Genomic DNA, 21930 nt, shown 5'->3' with positions numbered 1-21930 from the left:
GTGGTGAGAGGAGAGGAGGGAGAGGGGAGAGAGGAGAGAGAGAGGGAGGGAGGGAAGGAGGGGGAGAGGGGAGAGAGAGAGAGAGAGAGAGAGTGTGTGTGTGTGTGTGTGTGTGTGTGTGTGTGTGTGTGTGTCAAAGTCTAGATACTGGCATTGTACTTCGTGGACGGTGTTGTCCTACCTTCCCTCCCTCTTCCCTCTCGCCCGCCCCCGGCCCCGCCTCCAGGGAATCCAGTTTCTTTGCTCCCCCCGCTCCTGGGTTTCCCCTGGCAACCTGGGGGGGGGGGATCAGAATCTCCATCACTGAGCCGTCCGCGCCCGCGTGACCTCTGCGCCTCCCTGAGTCTGGGGGTCCAGGGGAGTTGGGACTCCTGCTTCCCACCCCCACCTCCCCAGGCCAAGCCCGCATCTCCCCGGAGGGCGGTGGGCGTCGGGCACTCACGCAGGGGACCCCCCCCCCCGCCGTCTCCCCACAGGTCGGTGGACATCAGCCCCACGCGGCTGCACAGCCTGGCCCTGCACTTCCGACACCGGAGCTCCAGCCTGGAGTCGCAGGGCAAACTGCTGGGCTCGGAGAACGACACGGGGAGCCCGGACTTCTACACCCCGCGGACTCGTAGCAGCAACGGCTCGGACCCCATGGACGACTGCTCGTCGTGCACCAGCCACTCGAGCTCGGAGCACTACTACCCGGCGCAGATGCACGCCAACTACTCGACGCTGGCCGAGGACTCGCCGTCCAAGGCGCGGCAGCGGCAGCGGCAGCGGCAGCGCGCGGCGGGCGCGCTGGGCGCGGCGAGCTCGGGCAGCATGCCCAACCTGGCGGCGGCGCGCGGGGGCGCGGGCGGCGGCGGCGGCGGCGCGGGCGCGGGCGCGGGCGCGGGCGGCGTCTACCTGCACAGCCAGAGCCAGCCCAGCTCGCAGTACCGCATCAAGGAGTACCCGCTGTACGTGGAGGGCGGCGCCACGCCCGTGGTGGTGCGCAGCCTCGAGAGCGACCAGGAGGGCCACTACAGCGTCAAGGCGCAGTTCAAGACCTCCAACTCCTACACGGCCGGGGGGCTGTTCAAGGAGAGCTGGCGCGGCGGCGGGGCCGGGGGCGGCGGGGACGAGGGCGACGCGGGCCGCCTCACCCCCTCGCGATCGCAGATCCTGCGGACTCCGTCGCTGGGCCGCGACGGCGGCGGCGGCGGCGGCGGCGCCCACGACAAGGGCGCGGGGGGGCGCGCCGCCGTGTCGGACGAGCTGCGCCAGTGGTACCAGCGCTCCACGTCCTCCCACCGCGAGCACTGCCGCCTGTCCCACACCAGCTCCACCTCCTCCGACAGCGGCTCCCAGTACAGCACCTCCTCCCAGAGCACCTTCGTGGCGCACAGCCGGGTCACCAGGATGCCCCAGATGTGTAAGGCCACGTCAGGTGAGCGTCGCCGGGGAGGGGCGGCCCGCAGGCCCTGCGCGGGAGGAGGGGTGGGGTGCCCTTGGATGGGGGAGTCGGCTCCAGGCTCGCCCTAGACTCACCTGCCTGCCCCTTTTATTTACGTCTGGCTAGCAGGCTGCCACTTTGAGCCTCCACGGGGCCACTTCTGGTTTTTAGAGTCTCTCCGGACTTTCCTGCCCCAGGCTGGCTCGCACTCCTCACATCTCAGCCTCCTGAGTAGCTAGGGTGGCAGGCGTGAGCCACCAGGGCCAGGCTCCAGCCCCCTCTTAGTAGAGGCCTAGGGGTGTTGGATGAGCTCTGAGCCTCGGGGTTTATCCAGCCAGAGGCGCTCCTGTATTCTAGGGAGGACGGCTTGCAACGCTCCCAGCCTGCAGAGGCCAAGAGACCCAGCTGGGGGCATGGCGGAGGCCCTGTGGGCTTTCTGGTCCTGCTGCCTTCTACCCTGCCCTGCTTCCCAAGCGCTTGCCAGGAAGGCCGATCGTCCCTCCGTGCACATGGGAGGGGCAGGACTTCCGTGACTCTCCCAGGTTCAGCGCTTGTGTCAGTGGCAGAAATGGGAGAGCTTATGGCCTGTCAAAACAGCACTCCTCAAGACTGGCCCCCAGTCTTTTGGAATGTGTTTGAAACTAAACTTCAAGACGCCATGATGGAGGAAAAGGATGCTGTTTCCCAGAGAACACAGGGAGCATCTCTTGGGATCGGCTTTCCCCTGGCAGTAAATGGGGATAAGTTATGGAGGCTCCGCTTATTTGGGCGGTGTTGACGTTAATGAATGGCAAGCTGGAGAATTCTGTGGAGAACCTGGAGGCTCCTCTGTCCCGGGGAACCCCATCTTGGGCTGGGGGGGGGGCACCTTCAACGTACCCAGACAGGTGCTCCTGCTGTCCACACAGCAGGCCTTCCCTCACAGAGCCTTCAGTGCTTTTACCATAGAAACCAGAGCCCTCCCGGGTCACTTTGGTGGCAAAGTGGGGACCTGCCATCCTGTAAGGTTTGCAGGAAAGGAAACCTGCCACCTGGTACAGGCAGAAAGGAGTTGATTGGGAGGAAAACAAACTGCCAGCCCATACAAGATGGAGGCATGGGGAGACAGAGGGGAAGGAAGAAGAGAGAGAGAGGAAAGGAAAGAGCGCAGGGACTCATGTTGAGCTGCATGATATGGGGAAAGGTGGACAGTATGGCCAGGTAGATTGGTTGTGACCTCAGAGAAGCGGGAGGTAACTGCCTCCAGGTGTGCCAGTTACCTAGGTAACACAGGAACTGGGCAGATTTCAACAGGTGGGGGGCATCTGCATGGAGCCTTCCTGGGGGCGGACCCGACAGATCCCAGTTCAGCCCAAGTCAGAATGGAGGCACCTGGTTTGAGGGGAGATGTTAGTGCTGATCTCCAAGACCCTGCCCCGGGGGTCAGGGCCTGCATCGCTGGCAAGGGGGCCCCCTGCTCAAAGGTGTGGAGGGCACATCACCAGCCCCTTCACCCGGCCTGAGCCCTGTCCTCTCCCTCTTTCCCACTCCCTCCGCATGCAGCTGCCTTACCTCAGAGCCAGAGAAGCTCAACGCCGTCCAGTGAGGTTGGAGCCACCCCCCCGAGCAGTCCCCACCACCTCCTGACCTGGCAGACGGGGTGAGTGTTCCCTCCTGGCCTAGGCCCGGCTCCTCTCCATTCGACACCATGTCTGAGCATTGTCAGTGACCACACAGAGCAGCGCGCGAGTTAGCAGGGCTCGTTATGGGGTCATGGCTTTGTTTCCACCTCCTACCCCTGTCCTCATTCTCCTTTAGGGGGGTGAGTTCTGTACACATGCTTTCACAGTAGGTCATGAGTCCCCCATTCCCCCCACGCCCCCAAACCTAGGAAGGGGAAACAGGAAGGATTGCATTCCTCTGGTCACAATTTCAGACATCTGACTTGGGTTCAGATGATAACCCAGGCCAACCGGAAGTGCCAGGCCAGCCCTCCCTAAACAGTGCCGCAGGCTTCTCAGTACATCGCCTCGGAGGAAGGCTCTGTCTGCACCAAGCACTTGTTCTTCATAAAGAAATGAGGGGAGTCAGGCGCCTTGAGACCTTCAAGTAGACGCTGGGTGCAGCACAGTAGATGAAAGCACAAGTCAGCTCTTCTCTTTGTAGTGTTGTGTCCCACAAGAGCATTTTAACTGTGGCCAGGTAGGATATTCTCACCCTCCCACGTCTCTGGCAGACACGAGTGACCTGCTCCGTATCGGTTGGCTAGAGGAGCAAGCGGTTTCTGCTCTGCTGGAGATTGGGGAGGAGGGTCTGGAAAAGTCAGCTGGCTGGGAGCTGAATCTCCACGGTGGGCTCTGCTGACTTCACTCAGGCTTCTGCACTGTTCTTACACGTTTCCAGCAGTGATTTGGCCCCAGGCTTCCTGGAGCATACTTTTGGATGGAGAGAGGGGTTGTTCACACTTCGTGAGCACGTGTGTGCTCACAGGCAGCGGGTGGGCTGCTTCCTCCTGCTTCTCAGTTCCTAGAATCCGGGCTGCATGCATTCCAGCAAGGGGAAAAGTCTGGAGTATCTGGCTTTAGGGATGAGGCTCTAGGAAGCCACTCTGCTGGTGGATCCCAGACCAGGAGACCCAGCTTCGCCAGGCGCATGGGTAGGAGCAGCAGGCTGCCTCCACGAGGCCGCCCACTAGGTGATTGACAGATGGTTTGACTAACCCAGCGCTGTCCCACCCTACCTCTTATTCTCTTTAAGAGAATCTATAGTCTACCCCTGCTTCTCAGGTGTGTTTTGGCAGTAGCTACCCCTCTGTCCTTATGAATCATTTGCAACACTGGCTCACATACAATCTTCACTCCAGCCCTAGGCTCTGTGTCTGGACAGGGTTTTATAGTCCAAGAATCTCCCCAAGATGAATTCAAAAGAGACCCCCTCTGGGTCCCTCCAGGGGCTAAACCATCTCATCCAAGTAGGATACTTCTCTCTGGATCCTCCAGCATTTCTGACTCATGTTTTTCTTGCCTGATCCAAAGACATGCCAGTGTCTGACTGACCACAGACTGGAATTTACAAGCGCTTAAGTTAGACCTTCCTTTGGTTTTTGAAATCAGCTGTTTTGGCAGATTGGACTGAGTGATTCTTCACAAGCGATAACATATATATATATATATATGCACACACACCCATACACATACACAAACACACATAGAACTAGCACATAGGGAACAGTGCCAGCGCCTACCTGCCTTCCCAAAGCCATCTTTTCCCTCACAAATGGGGAAGGGCCGTTCTGTATGGCTTACGTTGTCGCTTAAACACAGGTGAATCATCGGTGGGGTCCTTCCAGTGTGCTAATAAGCTACTAATCATGTGTGTCGACTCCCTTCTCTAACATAACCTCTCTTCTCTTCCTCCTCTGCTTTCCTTTGTTCAGAGAAGCAACAGAAAACTCACCCATCATGGATGGGTCTGAGTCTCCAACTCACCAAAGTACTGATGAATAGAGGTATCGTAAGGGAACGTTTTGTTCTTACTGCCCCTGAGTTTGTGATCCCAGATGTGCTGCACATGTTGTGTTATGGTTTCCAGAAGGAAACATCTGAGCAGAGGGGAAGCCATTATGATGTCTTCTTTCTAGACACATGTGAAACTATGTGTTTGTGTGTGTGTGTGTGTGTGTGTGTGTGTGTGTGTGTGTTTAATCATCAGGTGTTGGATGTTCTCGATGCTTCTTTCTAGAGAGACCCCCTTCCCAGGCTCAATTAAATGTCCATGAATGTTTTCAGTAGCTTAGCCACCAGTGTTGGGCTAGTGTATCCACACACCAAGGGCAGAAGCGGCTTAGCTTCACCACCATCACCATCACCACCTAGGAACTCATTATAAGAATGAGCCCTGGGTACTGTCCTGGCTACAAAATCCAATGCCTGTTGACATTTCCAAAGTGCTGCTCCCCAGGGACTTTAAAATTAATTTTAATTAATTGCATAGCATTGAAATGAGCATTTCTAGAAATAGAAGGATGCCATGCAAAAGTAGATAAAAAACTTTCAGGGTCCATTTGTTTGGTGGTATTGGGGTTTGAATTCAGGGCCTCGTGCTTGGTAGGCAGGCACTCTACCACTTGAGCCATACATCCAGCCATGTTTTTCTTTCGTTATTTTTCAGTCTCACTTTCTTTTCCTGGGCTGGCCTTGATCCTCTTAACATCTGTCAACTGGGTAGCTGGCATTACAGGCATGAGCCACCGTGCCCAGTCTACAATGTTTAATTTAGTCAAAAAAGGGAACCTTGATTGGATTTCAGCTCTTCATTCCAGAAGTTCGCATTCAAGTCAACAGTTGGCAAAGCTCTGAGGGGACAGGTATATGTATTAAGTGCTCCGAGAGTTAAAACCAAAAATGCAATAAGAGGATTGGGAGATGAGAGTGATCACTTTTCCAAGCTGTTGGAGCTGGCTTTGAAGGACTGCAGTTGGTGGAAGGGTTTAGGCTGCAGGTGGAGGGCATTCCCAGGGCAAGAAGAGGTAGGTGCACACACAAGCAAGCTGTGTGGGAAACAGTGGCTGACTCAATCTCGTTTTGCTATGGAGAAATCCCGGAAGGCAGGGTAGATGAAGAACAAGTCAGGAGGGAAATGTGGAACTGTTTCTGTAGTTGGTGGGTTGGGGGGTGGGGTCAGGAAAACAAGGGCTCCACCTTACAGAAGATGAGTCCTTGTCCTCTGGCGCTAGAGCAGGAGTCCAGAAAAAGGACAATGTTAGGACAGTCGCATACAAAAAAGCAAAGCAGGACTAGAGTTTGAACTCAGGGCCTGTGTTTGCTGGGCTCCCTGCCATTCGGCTTTAGCTTCTCAGAGAGGGTCTCACATTTTTGGCCAGAGCTAGCCTCAGACCTCATTTCCTGCTGCCCTAGCTGAGCAGCGAGCATTCCAGGTGTGCACCACTGCACCCAGCCTTCTGCGTAAGAGCAATCTTTTTAAATAGAAAGGATCCTTTTCTTTTTCTTTCAATATAGGATGACAAAAATAATGTCCTGGAGGTGGGCACTTGAGGAGTAAATAGGCTTGGAAGATGACTGTGAGAATGTGATGGAGAAACTGGATTTGGAAGCCCGTTCCTGTGCAGCCGGGTGGATGGGACTCCAGAGGGCCTTGTCACATGGCCTGTGACCCTCTGCCTAGATTATAAATGAAGTCATTCTTAGTTTAGAAAGGTAGGAGGATAAGCATGAATTGTATACTTGCAGAACCAATTTATGACTGAGCTCTCAGAAATGTACATTGACAAAAATAAATTCATAAAATATAACTTGAGATATACACACAAAAAATCAATCACCTCACCTCCCTGCCAAGCGGCTGTAAGCCTCTCTCAGGTGGCTGGCAGGGGTTCGTGAGTTAAGAGGCCCCGGCTTAGCCGCTGCCCTGGTGCTTATCTTGGGGCATCCCTGTGGTAAAAATCCACAAAGGCATCAGCAGACTCAGACCGGCAGAAAAACCTCCAGGTCTTCATGGTGTGTCCTCAGGTGCCAGGGGACCACGCACTTTCCCCAGGGGACCGGTAGCGCCTCTCCATTTGCGTTCTTCATGGGGGCTGCCCGCTTCCGGGCCCACAGCATTTCCTCCCCTTAGTGCAGAATGGATTTGTGTGGCACGGGAAGCTCGGGCTTCACTGAGCCCCAGCAGGGAATACGATGCCAGCAGCACGCTCGGCCACATTTCCAGCTTCGAGCCTGCCTGCCAGATCCTTCAGGAATACCAGGGGATCTATCAGAAACACTTCCTGTAAAACATCTGCAGGGTGGGTGGATATTGATTTCCGTGCAGCTTCCTCTTGTCTTGGTTTTTCTCTTTTATTCCTTCAGTAGATACAGTGTCATCAGGAAACAGTCCACGCACTCAGGCGAGTCACAAGTCATGCTCGAAGGAGGCAGGGACCGGCAGGCTATGGCTGTCACTCTGGCCCTTCCATTCCACATGGGACATTCCACGTGGGACACGCCACCCAGCTCTCCCCAACCTCCGCCCCACCATGGAGATCTTGTTTGTTCTGTTCAATGCATTGAGCTGCTAAGGAGTAAAGAAAAGAGCTCAACAGTTGAAAAACAAAAAGAAAAAAGGCTGCAAGGTCCTCAGAGCTGGATGTTAGCAGCACCCCTTCTTGCGGGGGGGTTCTGAGATGCAGGGGTCTCCCTGATGAGGCCCGGGGTCCAGCCCCCCATTAGCCTGAGTCTTACATACGTGGTAACACTGCATGGCCTGTTGCCTTGTTTAAACGCTACTGCCTTTGAGCTGTGAGCGTTAAGAGGCTGGTCAGTATAGAGGATTTTTCAGCTCCTCTCAAGCAAACTGTATTGTGACAGGGGTCCTTTGTATTTGGGATGCAAATGATTACATTTAAAAAAAAAAAAAACTATCATAGTTTCAGCCAAAAACTGTTTTGAGATGTTGTAACACGAAGATTTGAACACAGTTGACAGTATGAAGCTATGGAAGAGTGTGTGTTTTGCAGGCGTTACTAGGTGTGCTGTTTAGGCAATTTGGAATGGAATACGGTAACATAGGACTTGGGTGTGCATCTGTGCACATTTCAGCGTTCCTAAAGGCCGGGTCCTCAAACTTACTTGTCCAGAGAACCTCTTGTTTCTTCTGAGCCCTTCCCAGGTCTACTTTGAGAAATGCTGGCTGCAGTGATTTCTAAATAGCCTACGAAGTCTAAAGGGAAATTCTGTCCCAAAGATATATCCATAGCACAAACAAATGTATCCGAAAGGAATTTCTCTCGAGAGTTGAAGAACCTGCTTCAAGGTGCCAGGCTTCATTGCCTAGGAGACAGAAATCAACTCAACCAAGTGAAGCAGCTGATGGAGGAGGGGTCAGGCCCGCCGGCTCTCTCCTCCCATGGCTCTGTTTGCTGCTCCTGCCAGCCTCATGCTTTCAAAGCTGCCTGGCCTGGCTTGGCCATCTTGGAAATGATCCCTGGTTGAAATCTACAGGGGAGGCCAGGGTCACATGTCTACCCGGGAAGGAGTGGGGGGGGAGACCTTAGGGAGAGACTGGCCTGGGGGTGGGGGCGCAGCCTGCATTTCTCCCCTCTAGAGCCCAGCCACCTTTCCTATGAGAAGTTCTCAGTCTTAGGATCGGTGCAGTAGAATCGTCTACATACCATCCAAATTGAGAATACCATAGCAGTGTCATAATTAAGGGCCTTTCCTTCCTTTGCCTCTGGCGCCACATTTGAGGAGTTAACTCATTGCTCCCAGGGCTGCAAGTACAAGAGCATCATTAGAATCCAGAATGCCCCATGCCGGTGGCTCACACTTAGAATCCTAGCTATTCAGGGGGCAGAAACCTAGAGGATCATAGCTCAAGGCTGACCCCAGCAGAACCGTCCTGGGACTCACCTCTCTCAGCAAGCAAGCCACAGCAAGGCCCTGAGTTCAGGCCCTCATACCAGGAGAAAAACATTAACAAAACCCACCAGGATACTGACCAACCCTTGGAATTTTCTAGCTTTCATTGAGTGTCGGACTAGAGGAAGAACATTCAAAAAGTACAGACATTGGCTGGGAGCGTGGCTCAGTGGCAGAGTGTTTGGCCAGGCAGGTGCAGGCCTGGGTTCCCAGGGGTCACTAGCTCCGCAGAGCCCAGTCAATGAGGCAGAGACACGGGAAGGAGTGATTCTGCTGGATGAGCCGCCTCAGGAGGCTGTTTAGATTCCCGAATGTTCCAGGGTTACGCGCGCGGCTCAGGTGATGGAGCACTAGCTAGTGAGCGAATGCATCAGGCACTCTGAGTCCCAAAGGTCTTAGACCAAAGGGAAAAAAGCTATCCTTTAAACTCGCTTTTCTTCGACCACCCCTTCCTGTCATCCATGCCCACCTTTCCCCGGTCATTGGGCACAGGGAGCTAGCTGGTTTTTAGGGTAGTTGGAGAGAGGCTGTCCTTGATAAGAACCCTACTCGAGTACTGCCCTCCACATAGCCATCTGATAACTTCCTGCCCAGCCCAGCTAGTCATGTTTTCTTGGGAAAGTCATGTTTTCTTTCCTTCTTCACTGTCCTTTGTGTTCTGTTGGCTGTCTGGGTGCTGGGGGTTGAAGCCGAGGCCTGGAGTGGCGCATCCAGCCGCCTGCCATGTATTTCAAACAAATACGTTCCTTTATCATTACAAAAATAGACTGTTTAGAATCCACAGGATTGTTGTTGCTGTTGTTTTTAATTAGAACTCAAATTCAGAATATCCTGTCAATCTGACTGCAGGGGAAGCCACATAAATGGTTAAATGGTTTCTTTTTTTCGGGACACAGTAAAATTTTAAAAAAAAAAAATCTACCAGAGAAATCAGGCTCCCCGTTGGCGAGGGACGACAACCAAAGGCACCCAGCCAGCCCTAAGGGGCTCTCACAGGGGCTGCATCTGCACATCACCCGGGAGAGGCAGGAAAGCACCCCCGTTCCACCAGCGGCAACCTTGGGGTTCAAGCAGCAGCATTTTTGAGTCTCCCGGGTGATTCCAGGATGGGGCCGATGTGAAGTGACGGCAGCCAGCTCAGTGTCCCCGGGCCTCCGAAGCCCCCCTGAGGGGACCCTTGGGGTCTCTGAGCATCTCCCGCATCCTCAGCACCCCGACAGGCCAGGCTTCGCTCATTCTGGGAGGGGAGACTGGGGGGGGGGGGCGTGCCCTGTGTGCTCCACCCCTAACCCTGTCATCTCCTTGGACCCCCACAGGAGCTACACGGACAGCTGCTTCCTGGATTCCTCCCTCTATCCAGAACTAGCTGACGTCCAGTGGTACGGGCAGGAGAAAGCCAAGCCCGGGACCCTCGTGTGAGCCAGCCCGACGCCATTCTGTCACCTCACTGCCTCTCATTTGCCTTACCCAGACGCACTGTCACCTGCACCAGCTTCCACCCTCAGCACTTTTTTTTTTTCTCCTGTCTCCGCAATCCCTTCAAGCCCTCAAATACCTGACTGAGGAGACATTCTGGAAGGTTCCGGTCCCACTGTGTGTCCCCCTGGCTCTCTTGCCCACGGAGAGCCAGACAGCAAAAATCCTCCATGGCGCCTTGGTGGCTTCCCTCTGCCAGGCACCATCCGGGAAGCCAGCACGCGTGAACTCCTGCAGACAAGCAGCCAAGGGAGAGAAGGGAAAGGAAGATCCACCCGCAGACAGCCGGCGGCCATAGCGCCCCCCATGCCCTTCAAGTCTCCCCCCATTTCCTCCTGAGTGAGACAGCCTGCAAGGAGCGGCCATGGGAGAGAGAGAAAGGAAGCCTAAGCCCTTCAGAGATGCATCGGAAGATTCGCGATCAGTTCTACGCTGCCAAAGATTAAACACATGCAAAAACGAAACAAAAACAAACCAATACAAGGGGCCAAGAGGAAGACATTCTTTCTGCAATGAGACGTTCGACTCTGCATACCCCAAGCGAAAGCCAACCTTCGTCAGTCGTGTCTTCAGTCCATCTCCCTTCCAAGTCCTCTTCCCCCTCCTGAGAGCTGTGAAAAGTAGCCCCACGGGGTGGTGGCCGCAAGGCCCCTCCGCCTCAATGACTCCATCCATCCAGACACCAGGGAATCGGCCCCTGTGGGGAGCAGTGCCCAGGCCCTGCTTTCCTGCAGGAAACTTGAAGGTGACCACTGTGCAAAGTGGTTCTCCCTCGTGAAAGCCACCGCCAGTCAAAGTCTATAACCTGTGTTTTCCGCAAGGTGTTTCATTTGCTTCTCGTTTTTATGGGAAACCAAGGGAAAAAAGCACATTGCCAGCCAGCCAACTGTGTTCCTCTGTCGTGGCTCATTTTTTTTCTGTTCCTTAGCACTTGTGTGACAAGCAGCTCAGCTCCGACGTCTGTGTGTCACTAACTCAAAGAGCCCAGCCGTGCCCTTAGGTGGGAAGATGTGTACATGTGTGTCTACCAGCCGGCAGGCAGAGCAGGGTTGAAAAAAAATTAAAAAATAAAACAAATTAGCTCCCGAAGGGCCCAACTACTACAGCAATTATCAGTCGCCTCGAAGCGCCCCCTTGGTTTGCAAACACCAAGGGAAAAGGAGGAAGAGAACGCGCGTGGGAGCTGCCGTTTACATGTGTTCTGAGCAATGCTTAAGACACAACCGGAAAGCCATCAAACTCCAAAGGCCTCAAAAACAAAAACACTTTTCTAATAACCAGTGCACAATCTTAGATGGGTGACTCAAGACGGCACAAAAAGTCTCTGTGGAGGTGGTATTCTGTGCATGATGGCGGGGGCGGGGGTGGGGGTGGGGTTCTCATTTGTAAGGACTTCCTAGTCAAAGGCATTTGCCAGCCAGGAACAGGAGCCCAGGGGAAGGGGGTACTTCTGTGGGAAAGCAGAACTCAACGTTAGCTAGCGTGTCAAAAGGAAAACCTTTGTTTTTCATGTCTGTGTAATCCAAGAATATCGATAAGACTCTACCAGACCAGGGAGGTGCAGAATGGACGAACCAGCCACGATGCACCGTCCGCGCGAGCCTGGAAAGTGCTGTCGCTCAGACGTTCGCGGTCTCCGTGACCGTGAGCACACCAGCGCTGCACGTGGCTTGGTTGATGATTCCAGATGGAGGGACCAGGTGTTACTCCCAGAATGCTTTAGGGCTAAACCTGCAGGGTACATGGGAACTGGTTATGATAGGAAATGAATCTGGCACCTGAAGGGGTAGGGGATATTTTTATGGCTCTTCTTTAGGTCATCAGAGCTAAAAAGAGTTCTTGTTTTCAGGATTCCCTCCCCTTACCCCTTTCCCTACTTGGAAAGGTGATGCCCACTGGGTCTTTTTCCTTTCTCTCAAAAGGAGGTACAGAGATAATTCGACTTAGCTATGAGCAACAGGTCAAAGAGTCGAAAGAGAGAAACTGGAGGTAATGCAGTTACTTGGTTACAAGGCTCTAGGACATGGACAGAAGTCAGAAAGTCTGAAGCCTGTTGGATCAAGCTTTTCGCCCAGTTCTGTTCAAAGGAGAGGCAGAAGTTCTTCTAAAAACACGGGGATAGGCTTTAGATGGATGGAGGGGAAACAGAGGAATGGAGTCAAAGCAGGAATTACAGTCCCAGGAAATGAAATGACAGTCTGGTAGTAAGAAGGAGATTGAGTCAAACAGGTTTTACTGTTTTGCTGCGTTCGGTTAATATAAAATGTACATAAAGTGACAGACCTTCGGCCTGCCACAATGGTCGTTGTGGTGGGAAATGCTGTGGTGATTGTATATGAGCACTTGCAAATTCTTTCTATAGCCCTATTTCTTTAAAACAAAAATAAAATGAATTATGAAGCTCCTGGTCTGATATAAAAGCCCCTATTGGATTCTTTAGATACAATAAGAAATTGCCTGTTCAGCCAGGAGACTGGCGAAAAGACACATACATCAGACTGCTGTGAGCCGGGGTTGGGGGGGTGTCTCATTTTGTTATATGCAGGTGAGTGTTGAAAACTGTTAAAATTCCAATTGGTTTTCATTCAGTATTAGTTTAGTTCAAAATATAGCAAACCTCATCCAGGTGCTATCCAACGACCAATTACTGCTTAGTTAACTAGGTGTAAAGTTTTACATATCCATTAATGTCAATAGTTTATTACAAGTTGTGTAAAATGGACTCTAGTTTAATAATGGGAGTGGGGGGGGGAAGATTAGGTTGCTCCTGAAACTGACTGTAGAGCATGTAAAATGATTTTACTGGATTCTGTTCAACTGTAATCAAGATGTATGTTGTAGACAAAGTTGCAGACTTAAAAAGAAATCTGCTTTTAATTTATTCTTTTTGTATTAAGAATTTGTATAGTACCTTTACATTTTGCAAAACAGTGTTGTCAACACTTATTAAAGCATTTTCAAAATGAAAAGATTCCTGATGCTTCTTGGACGTTGTTTCTGTGTGGCGAGATGTTTGCTCCGCTTTCTTGCTCATGGCTGGCACTCTACCACTTGAGCCATGCCTTCAGCCTGGCTTTTTGCTGGTTAGTTGGAGATGATAAGCATTTCCCAGACTTTTCTGCTCAGGCTGACTTCGATCCTCAGCCCCCTGAGTAGCTCGGATGCCACTAGCATCCAGCTGGATCATTTTTTAAAAACTGGTTTATACATGACATTCTTGTTGATTTTCCAGATGATAAAGACAATCTCTCTTGGTTTCGTAGGGACCAATTTCCTTTTGTGAGCTATACAAGATCGTCTAGTCTCAATTCTGTGTGTTCCTTCTATTCCAAAAAGGATTAGACATCAGAGGCCACCTCGTGCATCCTACATGTGTGTGCCACAGTCCACAGCGGGAGGACCACGGGGGGAGGGGGGACCTTGAGGGAGGGGAACAGTCTTAGTCTCTACCTACCACCATGTTGTCCCAAGCTTGGTGCCAAGAGAGAAAAGATCCACTGGGCATATAAACTGGATGCTCAAGCCCTGTATGACCAGCACTGTTCACCCTCGGTGCTGGATTAGCAGCTCAAACCCTGCCCTTGGCCTCTCGATCACATGGCCAAAGCAACAGGCCACTGGGCTCCCTCCTACGGCAAATGGCTACAACCGGACCGCTGCCTTCCTGGCCCCTTACCTCACCAGCAGGAAGCTGGAAGTCTGGCTTCCAGGGACATCCTGAGCAGACAAACCCTGGCTGGCCTGCAGGCTACTACGGCAGGCCAAGCATTGCTGGAAAGGGGAGACAGACATCCAAACAAGAGGCTGGAAATGACCCTGTCAGGACAGCATTTCCCACTCCCTGAGCCCCAGCAGCTCTCGGGGAAAGCCCCAAAGCCTCCTTTCCTTAGGGAAGCACAGCACATTTCAAATAATCTACACCTGGACTTGGCCTCCAGCGCTCACTCGGCTTTTTCCGCTTATAGCTGGTGCCTCCTTAGAGACACACCCACTCCTAGCTTTTTGTTAGTTGGAGATAAGAGTCAATCCATTTTGTCTCTGCTTGGGCTGGCTTTGAACCTTGAATCTCAGATCTTAGCCTCCTGAGTAGCTAGGATTATAAACAAGAGCCACTGACACCTGACTAATCTACACTTGAGGAAGAACATGGTCGTGTATGCCTTTCACTGTAAACAGGTAATAAATCTACCTTCAACACACCTCTCCCTCCTCTCATCTCTCCTCTCCCTCCTCCCCTTACACCATGCTAACAAGGTAAACCATTTCATTTTGATTATCAAGGAACACAAAGGAAACATCCTAATCCTGTAGAACATAGTACAAATAGCCAACGCTTGTCTTTTTGCCAGAATACCAGTTCAAAAGTGATCTTATAGAAAGCCCTAAGAAGAATACTGAGCAGAGCCCCTGAGGAGCGCCAGCAAGTGGGCCACGGGGCTTCCGTGCAAGCCCAGGTGCTCAAGAGCCCAGGTGCTGCTGGAGGAGATAGCAGACACGTGACCACTGCATGCAGAGATAACAGAGAACAATGGATGAGCAGGTGTACAGACAGGGCCACTCACCGACACCACGTTCAAAGAGATGGATGATCAGAGATGATGGGGAAAGATGGCCGAGCTGTCGAGGCACAACTTCTCTGGCTTGCACAAAGCTGTGCTCTCAGCAGTCACTGTGTGCAGACAGGAGCTGCAGAGCCTGCACTGTAAGGCAAGAGAACCGTGGGCAGTAACGGATCGTTACCACTAGTAAGTATTTACTTACACAGTAATCAATACAGCCTACAGGTTGACAGTTGCATCAAGATCTCCTAGTTGGTTTTACCTACTTGACTCATTTCATCTTATACTCATTCCAACCATGCCATGCAAAATCCCATCATTCATGGTCTGTGGTCATTTTCTGTGATTCCTTGCAGCACTGGAAGCAGTGGTTGCCCTTGCTTCATTCAGTCACCTGCTTTACTTGGACTCCAGAACCATGTTCTCCTGGTTCTCCTCCCGTCACAGGCTCAGGCTCTCCGCTTCGACTTCCTTGACAGCTTTCCCTCCGCTTCCCGACCTTGGAGTGTCCCTGGCTCCATCCCAAACATCTTTCCTCTCTTCTGTAACTCCCATCTCATCTCAAGCATTTGGTTGTTGCTGCTGGTGGTGCTGGTGCTGGTGTGTGTGCACATGCGTGCACACACGCATGTGCTGCTCCTGAAGCTTGAACTCAGGGCATTGGTGCTGTTCCTGAGCAGCTGCTCAGCTAGCACCCTATCACTTGAGCCTCAACTCCACTTCCAGCTTTTTCTGTTGCTCAAGTGGAGAGAAGTGCCTTACAGACTTTCCTGCCCAGGCTGGCTTTGAACCTTCATCCTCAGATCTTAGCCTCCTGAGTAGCTAGGATTACAGACCTGAGCCACTGGCACCCAGCTTGGTCTCATGGTTTTCTATGCCACCTGTATGCTGATGGCACCTGTTTCTCTCCATCTTGGGCCTGTACATCCTACTGCCTACTCAGCATCTCCACAGGCATCTATCATGCTACCATGTCTAGAACTAAACTCTTGACCTTTGCCTCCAAATCTGCTTCATTCATGTCTTCCGCAGCTCCATTACCGGCAGCTCTAACCTTGTAATGCTCAGGCCAGAGAATCTGGAATCACCTGTGATTGCTTTCTCTCACACTCACAACCTACACGAGGGAAAACAGATATGAGATCCCTGCCATTAGATACTGATATTACACTGCGGAGTAAAAGGAGGGAGAACATATAAGGTAAATTATATAACATATCAGGAAGTGATTCAATTTTTTTTAAACAGCAAGGATTACGAAAAGTTTAGCCTATGACAGCCAAGTCAGACTAGTAAATTTGGAGACAAGAAAATCCTCAAGATTGCCTGGGCATGGTAAGGGAGACCACATCCGCACACCGGGGGCAGCAGTGTAGCAGAGTCCGGTCAGGACAGTCATGAAGCATGAGCTGTATCAGGGTTTCCACAACACTGGACGCGTAGAGACTAGGACACTTTCAGTGGCAGGACAAGGCAGGGGGTGGGTGATGAAATGAACCCCACTTGGGGTGTGGCCGGAGTCCAGATGTAATGGAAGTTGCTGGAGAGCTGGGTACCCACACATGGCAATCAAGGGATCTAGACTGAAAAGGAAGCTAAGAAGGCCACGTGCAGAAGGAGAAAGGAATACATGGGGAAAAAAAAAAAAAAACGAGGAAGAAAGGGCTGGGCAGGACTGTGGGCCCAGGGAGAAGGTAAGCCATCAGTTTCCCATTATCTTTCATTGATCCCCATGGGGGTGGGGTCTGGAGGGGAGGGAGGTGAATCCCGTAACCCAGGGGGAAAGCCCTCATGCCATGGTGATGAGTACCAGTGGGAAACCCAAATGGGATTGGCTCGAGTGGACCTCAGGTCTTAGGGCTTTTTCAGGAGCTGGAAATCTGGTAACCTCATATATTAGGAGACCAAGACCCACCCAATTACTTTATAAACCCAGATAATGAAGAAGTAAAAGACAAAATGGAAGAGGGGAGCACATACATAGAAGCTAAGGGCCGAGGTAAACACTTAGGGCTGGGATGATTCAAATTTAGATGTTGGCAGGAGGTACTTCTTGAGGTCGGGACCTCAGGAACCCAGTGGGACCCCACAGCACCACAAACGGAAGTGCCTGGCTGACGGTGCTATGTTCTTCAAGGGGGGCCACAGAGCTGATTCTAGCGCGTGGAAACCCTGCAATCTGGAACCAACTCCTCTTTAAGTGTGAACTGCCACTGCCTGGCTGAAGAATGGCTGCTTGAACATCACCATTGCTAGGGACAGGAAGAACAGGGAGAAGCACATCTCCTCTGCTCTAAGGAGAGAGGGAGTGTCTTCCATGTGTCCACCGTGGGTAGGAAAACACACAACCAGCCAGCAGAGGAGGGGGAAGGGGGCTGCAGAGCCTCATAACCAAGTAGAATGGGAAAGGTGTGACTGGAGATAACAGCATCAACTACTAGCACTCATACTAACCAGCAACCCCATTGAGCGAACTTCTACCTATATCTCACTGGACGAGCACTATCATGTGGCCAAGCATAACCACAAAGGGGTCTTGCGAAAGCAGCAGCTTTAACTGTGTGTCCTGAATAAATTAGGGTTCTAAGGAAAAGAGTGAAAACTGACAGTGTCTACACCACACCTATATGGGCAGAACCTGTATATTAAAAGAAGAAAAATAGTCTTAAAAAAACTTTCACAAAATGTGCAAAACTATTTCTTTGTCTCCTAAATCCTAGACTCACGAACCGAGAGAAAAAATTTCATCACTTAAGATGAATGAGTGATGACTTTTATGAAATCTGCCAAAGATAACTGAGACAACTATGTTAATATCTAGGTGTGTTGTGAGATGACTTCCCTGTCGTAGAACAAGTAACCTAACCCAGAGGCAAGCCAGAGCACAAGTACTCCAGTGCTGTATCAAGTAAAATATATAAAGAACTATAAAGCAGCAAGAAAAAGGTAGGAAACATGAAAAAATGGACAAAAATAACTTTTGTGAATAGAAACTTCCTAAAAGAGAATATCCAAATGGCCCTTAAGCATATGAAGATAGTGCTCAATTTGATCAGTTATCCAGGGAATGCACATTAAATCCATCATGTGATACCACTGGAACCCTCCAAAGAGCTAAAACCAAAATCACAGAAGATGAATCAAGTGTAGAGCAACTGGGAGCTCTCAAATTCTGCTAAGGGGAGAGGGGAAGCTGCACAAGACCTCTGAAAGACTGTGACAGTATCTTCTACAGTGGAATAGATACATATCCTGTGTATGTATACATGTGTATGTGTAAGTACATACTCTATACTGTACATATACACTCTATATATGTATCTGTACATTCATATACATACACTCTCTCTATATATGCTCTAAAGAAATACATTCGCCAACAACTGCACACAAGAGGTCACATTTAAAAAGAAATGCATAGAAAAAAATACATGAAATCGAATGTAGAATATAATGTAAGCACACATAACTTACCTTGCATGTACAGTTAGTGCTTTTCTTTTATTCAAAAACAAACCACTTGCACATCCTTCAACAGTGGAAGAGAGAAGCTGGATTCTCACAATGAGAACAAATGAACCACAACCACACATACCAGGGATGAATACCAGAAAACCTAAATTGAACCAAGAAGTCAAGCCCTTGATTCCATCTACATAGAAAAAAAATAAAACAAAAAAGACTAACCGCCAAAAATCTGTGAAGTGGCTAAGGGGAATAGGGATTTTTGTAGTTGGGGTGTGTGTGTGTATGCATATGTGATAGAGTGATGAAATGTTCTAAGCCTAAGACTGTGACCACGGAAGCACAGCTGTGAATACACTAAACCACACTTAGTGCTTCACTTGGGTAAAACCATGGCTTATGAATGAGATAACAATGAAGAGGATTCAAAACCTATGACACTAGAAACTATGGCCATGAGATTTCTGGGGAATTGATAACATTATTATTCCTGATACAGGTGGCTAGTAGCTTTTGCAGTTATGGAAAATTGATGTGCTGTGGCACATGGTGATTTTTCTTGAGATTTTACACTTGACTCAAAAGCTTACACTTAAGAACACAATCTAGCACTACTTTGGTCATGGGAAACCGTTCTAAGAGCTGAACAAGTCATTTTCCTACCAACAAGGCTCATTTGGGACTCTGCATCGACCTTCCCCTCATCCTCCTCCTTGTAGCCATCTCCCGCTTAGTCACTCAGTGATTTCGTCTGTCCAGGCTGCCAATTTCCTTCTACCTGGCTTAAACGACTGCTGCCTGCCTTTGTTATTCTTCATCTCTGCTCATTTTAAACTTAAGAATTATTGCTTCAGAACTGCTTAGCATTTGAAGTACTCCAGATTTTATCATCTGCTGAATTCCACACTACACCTAAAAGGCAAGTGTTACCTTGTGTTAAAAAAAAAATAGCAGTCTTTTCACTCTGAATTCATCTAGCAAGTCATTTCCTTCATTGCTGATAATGCCTTCCCATCAGTCATTTTCAAACTGCTGATCACAAGACATTAATAGGTTGTAAAGTGACTTAGAGGGTCACAACCAGCATGTTTTCAAAAGAAACATGTAAGAGCAAAGTGCTTGGGTTTGAGTTATATGTCGATGTAGGTGCACTGCTGGGTCTCCAAGCACGTATTATTTGTGGTGAGCTGTGGTCTGTCCTTCACAAGAGGACAGAATGTCTAAGCCAGGCTCCCAAGACTCATAGGTCATTACATTCCCCACGTCTTAAAGCAAGGGCAGTTGAAAAGCAAAGGCAATTTTGTTTTTGTTTTTTTGCCAGTCCTGGGGCTTGAACTCAGGGCCTGAGCACTGTCCCTGGCTTCTTCCCGCTCAAGGCTAGCACTCTGCCACTTGAGCCACAGTGCCATTTCTGGCCACTTTCTGTATATGTGGTGCTGGGGAATTGAACCCAGGGCCTCATGTATACGAGGCAAGCACTCTTGCCACTAGGCCATATCCCCAGCCCCACAATTTTGGTTTTATCAGGCTATAAAACCAGAGTTAGGAAAGGGCAGGGGAGACCTGTGGGAATGGTTTGCCTGCTGTCCACAGGAAGCCCTGTGGATGAATCTGAGATGTACCAACGATACTCTGAAAGCCCCTTCAAACTTGTGACCTGTTCTTCATGGCTGAGGGTACAGGGTAAAGCTTGAAAAATGTATAAAAGAGTTGAGAGGGGGAAAAAGCTGGCAGTTAAAACAGGGAAACAAGCAAAAGGAAACAGCCTGGCTAATTCAGTAACCATGAAGGGTAGTGCAAAGATTTAAGCATGTTGTATAAAGTACCCCAGTTTACACTGAGGAAAAGTAAACAAACAGCCAATGCTTTCATAATAAACAGTCTTGGCCAATGTTAAAGAAACATAGAGCAGGGTTCCAAAATCTTGAATGGGGTCAGCCCAAACCGCAGCTAGTGCTGCTAGCCATGCTGCATTCTCGCTTGTTCTACCCTGCCAGAACTTCATGTTTAAGCTTCAAAAGATGTGAAGGTGACTGTTAACCATGAAAGTACTAGCAACGCGGTTATAATACAGCCAGTGCAACTGCAGTCTGTGATGAAAACCAGTTGCCACAGCAACCCTCTGGGGACCAGGGCTGGCTCTGGCTCTCTAGACAGCTGGGAAGTTAACATCGATATGCGTGAGAAAGTGCTTTTCGACTCAACTCTCAATATGATACCATACCATAAATTTCTCTGGGATCAAGTCATTCTTTCAGGAGTTTCCTGGCGGACTGGAGATGTAATGCATAAACCTATACTCCAAGACAAAGGAAATTAAAAACTCAAGGAAATCTTTCAAACTACCTCACTCAGCCCTACAACCTATCAATGGTATTAACAAGGGGCATCCTGTACTAGACAGGAGCTAGGGACATGCATCCCCAAATTCAAATCACTCAAGGATTCTGAAACACTGTGCTCCACCTTTTCTGAGGCATTCACTTTCAATAAAAATACATTCCTACAGTCAACAGCATTGACTGAGACCAAACCCCAGAGTGACCAAGGTGCTGGAGGTCAGGAAAGCGGATGGCTTCACAGGAAGTCGTCCTATGCGGTCAGCCCTGCATGCCAGCCCTCCGAAGGCCCGCAGCCCCGTGTACTGTTCTCTCAGAGCCTCTCCCTTCAGCCTACATCGGGACTCTCCTGTCTGTTGCTAAGTGTCAGTTCTTTGGCCTCAGTTGTACTTTCCTCATTTTCTCCCCAAAAGGAAACCACAGCCATGACTTCCACATGGTCTGAAAATACTTTCAAGTTGACAACAGCACCCCCTAGGAAATGCAGTAGATGGTCCCCAACTTATGATGGTTTTACGTACCTGTTCAGCTTCACGAAGGGGTGAAAGCAGCAGCAGCCGGCAGAAATCCTATGTGGAACTTGACTGAGATCTCTTCCCAGGCTACCTCGCACAGTGCGATCCTGTCTCGTGCTAGGTGGCAACAGCTCCCCTAAGCCCCCAGCTAGCCACGTGATCTTGGCAACCACACAACGAACAGCATCCAACGAACGATATGTCTTACAAAACAAGCTTTAGATGACTTTGCCCAACTACAGGTGTAATGTAAGTCAAGTCATGGTTAGGTTAGGAGCAATAAATGTGACATCTACTAGCTTCTGCTACAAAGTTTATCAGGATGAATCGCCACACTTTCAAGTGGCATCTACATTCACTTGAGGGGAAAAACCGTTTTGGCTTAATCTGAATCTTTCTCATGTAGATGGGAAGAGGTAAGAAATGTTTGGGATTGCGACTGGTTTTTATTGTTTTATAGTTTGCAACCAAAATACATAATACCTGCTAAAGCAAATTTTTCATGATTTGGTGAGGGAGATCTTTATATCTTCATGACATCAGCCATCCAAAGATCTTTGAGGGAATTCAAATTGTGAGGAGCTCTGTCTTTGACTCTCCTTCCACTCAATAAAAATAGCTAGCACTCACTGTAGAATTATATGATCGATTTTAGGCCATATTGAAGTCGTGTAATTGGTGAAACAGTAATAGCAAAAGATAAAATTAACTGCTCTGCAGTCTGTGAATGAAGAAAAAAGATTTGGGCAGTATCCATTT

General features: G+C 50.1%; 1 protein-coding gene across 4 annotated transcripts in view; it reads left to right on the top strand.

The window, feature by feature from the left end:
* The window catches only part of Frmd4a (FERM domain containing 4A), a 273063-nt gene extending 261513 nt beyond the window's left edge, over positions 1-11550 (top strand). For all 4 annotated transcript variants that reach the window (XM_048368006.1, XM_048368004.1, XM_048368008.1 and 1 more), the window contains exons 21-23: positions 477-1417; positions 2966-3062; positions 10134-11550. In XM_048368006.1, coding sequence (XP_048223963.1) covers positions 477-1417; positions 2966-3062; positions 10134-10236 — 1141 coding nt within the window. In that variant the 3' untranslated portion in view covers positions 10237-11550. The remainder of the gene's footprint in view (positions 1-476; positions 1418-2965; positions 3063-10133) is intronic.
* The last annotated feature ends 10380 nt before the right edge of the window (positions 11551-21930 follow it).

This window comes from Perognathus longimembris, chromosome 18 (assembly GCF_023159225.1).
Source record: "Perognathus longimembris pacificus isolate PPM17 chromosome 18, ASM2315922v1, whole genome shotgun sequence".
Classification (NCBI taxonomy): domain Eukaryota; kingdom Metazoa; phylum Chordata; class Mammalia; order Rodentia; family Heteromyidae; genus Perognathus; species Perognathus longimembris.
The sequence above is the reverse complement of the archived record's forward strand: the minus strand, read 5'-3'. Positions and strand labels throughout refer to the sequence as shown.